Source organism: Conger conger, chromosome 4, assembly GCF_963514075.1.
Source record: "Conger conger chromosome 4, fConCon1.1, whole genome shotgun sequence".
Taxonomy (NCBI): domain Eukaryota; kingdom Metazoa; phylum Chordata; class Actinopteri; order Anguilliformes; family Congridae; genus Conger; species Conger conger.
This window is the reverse complement of record NC_083763.1, coordinates 57,924,469-57,929,015: the sequence shown is the minus strand read 5'-3', so window position 1 is coordinate 57,929,015 and position 4,547 is coordinate 57,924,469. Positions and strand designations below refer to the sequence as shown.

The 4,547-nt window shown below is 41.3% G+C and overlaps 1 protein-coding gene across 1 annotated transcript; it reads left to right on the top strand.

Annotated features, from left to right (window-relative positions):
* Positions 1-424: 424 nt before the first annotated feature.
* Positions 425-3,663, top strand: dmrta2 (DMRT-like family A2). The gene is made up of 2 exons (XM_061239986.1): positions 425-1,410; positions 1,812-3,663. Exons 1-2 carry the CDS (start codon positions 972-974, stop codon positions 2,666-2,668), a joined length of 1,296 nt encoding a protein of 431 aa, XP_061095970.1. The 5' UTR covers positions 425-971; the 3' UTR covers positions 2,669-3,663.
* The last annotated feature ends 884 nt before the right edge of the window (positions 3,664-4,547 follow it).

The window sequence follows — 4,547 nt, the reverse complement described above, 5'->3', positions numbered from 1 at the left end:
TTAAAAATACAGGGGACATTATTACTTTTCCAGATAATATATTGTTCATTTATTTGCAAAATTATTATCACCGTATAAATTTAAGTTCGCTATTATAAGTAATATCTTTTTTGCTCTGCAGGATCTCCTTCAGATTTTAAACACTTGTTGTTTGAGAAAGAACTCAGGTGGACACAGTTGAAAAAAGGGACAAGCCAATCAGATTGCACCTTCCTCTTTTGGCCAATGACAGGCGCCACATTGTTGTCAAATTTGTCTAATGAAAACGTAGGAGCAACAATAGAGAGGGAGAGAGATCTGTATCTAGTGGCAATCATTCGAGTTAGTTAGTGTCTCACGCTGGTGCCAGTAACAACTTCAACTCTTTTTGGTGAAATTAAGTTAAACGGGTCTTTTCTCATTGCGAGAGGCGACAGTCCTTGGATTTTGATTTTTATAGAGTGACATTCCAAGACTATCTGAACTTTTCAATTTAATTCTTCTCTGTTTTAGATCGTTTTTCCCCTCTTGTTTCTCATATTTCGGACCATTTGTCTTGCTGAACCGTTACAGAAATTTAAAGGATAAAGTATATTACCAAAGGAGAATTCGATGGACAAAATACAGACGTGTGAAGATTCTATAGCAAACAGTATGGAGAGGAATCCTTGATTTTGTAGGTGTACAATAAATTATATCCACGATCTCACTCGAAAAGTTTCAGCTTAGATAAGCCATTACGCGCCACAGGAACCAGATGTTCCTCTTCTACAAACTCCGGTAATTGCCTTCTATTTTAACTGTATTTTAACGTACTGTAGCGTCAAAAAGGGTCTCTTGATGATATATTTAGTTTTACGTGAACCTGGCCTCAAGAAACAAATGCGTTAAGCATTTCTTCTGAATCTAATACTTGAACGTACGAAGCTGAGACTAAGGGGAAGGAAGTTGTAGCTAGCCTGTTAGAAATATATACAAATATTAAAGAGGACATGGATATGAGGTCAGACATCTCGACAGCCCCATCAGGATCCCAGGTCCACCCTGGAGCTACTGCCATCCCAGTTTCCATGGCCAGCAGCCTTCTCCGGGGTCCCCCGTTGCTCCTGCGCGCCACGGAGAAATATCCCCGCACTCCCAAGTGCGCTCGGTGCAGGAACCACGGTGTAGTGTCGGCGCTGAAGGGGCACAAGCGTTACTGTCGCTGGAAGGACTGCATGTGTGCCAAGTGCACACTGATCGCCGAAAGACAGCGCGTTATGGCCGCACAAGTGGCCCTCCGCAGGCAACAGGCTCAGGAGGAGAACGAAGCGCGAGAGCTGCAGCTCCTGTACGGCACAGCGGAGGGTCTAGCACTGGCGGCGGCTAATGGTATTATTCCGCCTCGTCAGAACTATGAGGTCTTTGGATCTGTGAACGACTCTAACTCTGGTAAGCAAATCTGTACAATATTTATAGTGTATCATTTGTCTATTACGTAATCATATTTTGTAGAACAAAACTTCCTGTAATAATCGGCAACCTTTACTTTTAAGTAATTTCGTCTGCAATTGTTATGCGTTGGCCTACCAATGACTTATCTGAAAGAAACAGCCTATATCAAGAACCACATGCTACAGAACGTACTTGTACTTCACCACTTACATTTATTTTTGCATGATCTGATTTACCTGTTTACCTGTCACCTGTTGCGTATATATCGCCAGTGTAACTCACAAACTAGATGGGTCTGTAATCTACACCTTGAGTCAAAGTGAAACTAATTTCTTTACCAAGAACTTTAGACTGAGTGGATGTGATTCATCGTCTCTGTATGTGTCTTTATTTTGCAGATGGCAATATTCAGAAGTTTGACTTGTTTCCGAAAGCCCAACTACAGAGGTCAGTGACCCCGCAGCAAGCTCTGGGAAAGTCCATGTCCACTGACACAGAATCGATGCCTGGGATTTCATCTCCAGAGGTGCGTCACGGCTCCGGCTCTGAGAACGGCGATGGAGAATCGTCATTTGTCAGTTCTCCCGTCTCCAAAACTCCGAAAGACGGAGAAGAGACCCCGGGCTCAATCAGTCCCCTGGGCTCCGACTCGGGTTCTGAAACGGACAAGGACGAGCAGGAGCCGTCGCCCTCCTCCACCGCCTCTAAGCAAATGAACGCCATCGACATCCTGACCAGAGTGTTCCCCAGCCACAAGCGGAGCGTCCTGGAGCTGGTTCTGCAGGGCTGTGGGAAGGACGTGGTGCAGGCTATCGAGCAGATCCTCAACAACAGCGGACAGCCCAAGGCCCCCGAAGAGGCCTGGACGGCGGAGCGGATGCTCCAGAACGTGCAGCCGCCGTCTGCCTCGGCCCCAAGGCCCATGCTGCCAGGAGCCATGACACTGAGCAACAGGTCAGCGTTCTCTCCACTGCAGCCCAATGCCCCACACTTTGGGGCAGACCCCACCACATACCCCCTGAGCACCCATCTGGGTCTGAACCCCCTGCGACTTGCTTACTCTGCCCATAGCAGAGGGTTGGCCTTCATGACTCCATACTCTACAGCTGGTCTGATGCCAACTCTGGGCTTCAGGCCACCTATGGACTATGCGTTCAGTGACCTCATAAGGGACAGAACAATTTTGCACAAGGACTCGGGGTACACCAGCGGATTGTATGGACCTTTGGTGAACAATACCCCCGATAAGCAGTGAGGTACAACAGTAAACCTATTCTGTCTTAAGTTCCTATACAGGTTTATCATAATGGTGGTTTACTAAGGCATGCAAATTGATATGACATGTATTTGTAGCCAAACGTTTCTTAATGGCTTATAATGCATCCTGCTGTGTACAGACTTTGCCTGTCTGAAATATCTGTAAAGAAATCATTTCTGAGGTTTGCCCAAAACCGACATGAAATACAATATCAGCAATAGCTTAAGTAGCTGGAATTGTATCACGGTCAATATGCGCCCGCTAATCACAACGTATAAGATCAACGCCGCCTTAACTAGCTTTTTTGAGCAACGTCAGTAAATACTTGACACGCAATGTTTTAAGGGGTTATTTGAGATTAGCGGGTAGCAAAACGGTTTTTATTTAATACATGATTGTGGCTCTTAATCATTTTTGGTATTGTGATAGACGGAATCAAAATTAATTTGATTACAAGTGACCAGTCCTGATGCCCGGTAACCAATGGAGCACAATAAATATACAAAAAGAAAAAAGAAAAGAAACACGCTCTCAGTATCAGTCTTGTAAATTGTGGGATTACAGTTTGATTTTATATTTGATCCAATTCTTTAAGATAACTTTAGAAGCGGACGGTCACCGGATGGCCATCCACTGAAGTCTAGAGTTCCACGGTGCAATTTTGTAATATCTTTTAACTGTTATTTTAATGTTCAATCTATTTTGAAGTTATTGAATCTCTAGTTACTAATGTCATCATTATGGGGCTTAATTCAGTATCAGTCTTAAGTGTGACCCCATTTTAAACAAATTAAAGTATTTCTAAGTTATTTCTCTAATGTGTAGCTGAATTTCTTTTTGTGTTCAATCTTATAGCCGAAAGCCTGACATTTCAAATTTAACTAATGAAGTTTAGGCATTTCTTGTTTTCGTGTCTTCTTGTCTCTCTCAACAATATATTGTATATTGCATTTCTAGATAATTATATTATATTTGTAAATGTACCAAACATAATCAGCGACAATATAGTTCTATTTGGTGCAACTGCATTATTGTCTGTGCTGAACTACGTTTTGCTTTCCTAATGTTTTCAGCTGTACAGTCACATTATGTGTGGCATTTGCTAGAAATAAATGTTATTTTCTACAAAAGCAAGAGGGCCCATTCCATGTTACTGTCCCGAGTTTCTTTCACGCTACACGCACTCACACACTTTTGAGCTCTAAACCAGCTTTGTTCTGTTTTTGTGTTAGTTTGTTTGTTTGTTTGTTTTTCTGTTTTTACCATTTCTGAAAGGCCAATAAGTGAGTCGGGAATATGTAGCTATTCTGGTGGAAATAGTTGTAGTAGCAGCAATAATAATAATAATAATAATAATAATAATAATAATAATAACGTCTATAGCATAATTACATTTTTATATAACTACACTGTCTGCTTTGGCTTTTTTTGGCATTCCACTTCAAAAATCCGCATATACGATTAAATCAATATCTACTATAAAACCAATCCATGGAAAAACAATAATGAAAACTTAAAAATACTCTCCAGCTTTCACGCCTCTCGCGGTCCTTGTTCTTCTATTTTCACTTTGGGAGAACAAAAATATTTAACATAACACATTTGAAATATATGTCAATTGTTTAAGGTTCGCCTGAAGTTATTCACATAGTAGTTTGTGCGCCCCTAACATTTTGAGAAATGTAATTAAACAAGGTATGTGTTCTTCTTTTATCTTTTTTCGCTTTGTCGGTAGGGTACTAACATACGCTGTCGCTGTAGTTTATACAATAGCGGGCTATCGGTTATGTACATCTTGATTACAACAATATTTATCTTGAATTCATCGTAAATAGCTGAACACATGTATAAGTGCTACTATTTACATAAAATGAAC

Excerpts from the sequence above, each read along its gene's own strand:
- dmrta2 (XM_061239986.1), top strand. The coding sequence starts at position 972 with ATGGATATGAGGTCAGACATCTCGACAGCCCCATCAGGATCCCAGGTC. Across the intron at positions 1,411-1,811 it reads TGTGAACGACTCTAACTCTG|ATGGCAATATTCAGAAGTTT; the intron begins GTAAGCAAATCT and ends TTTATTTTGCAG.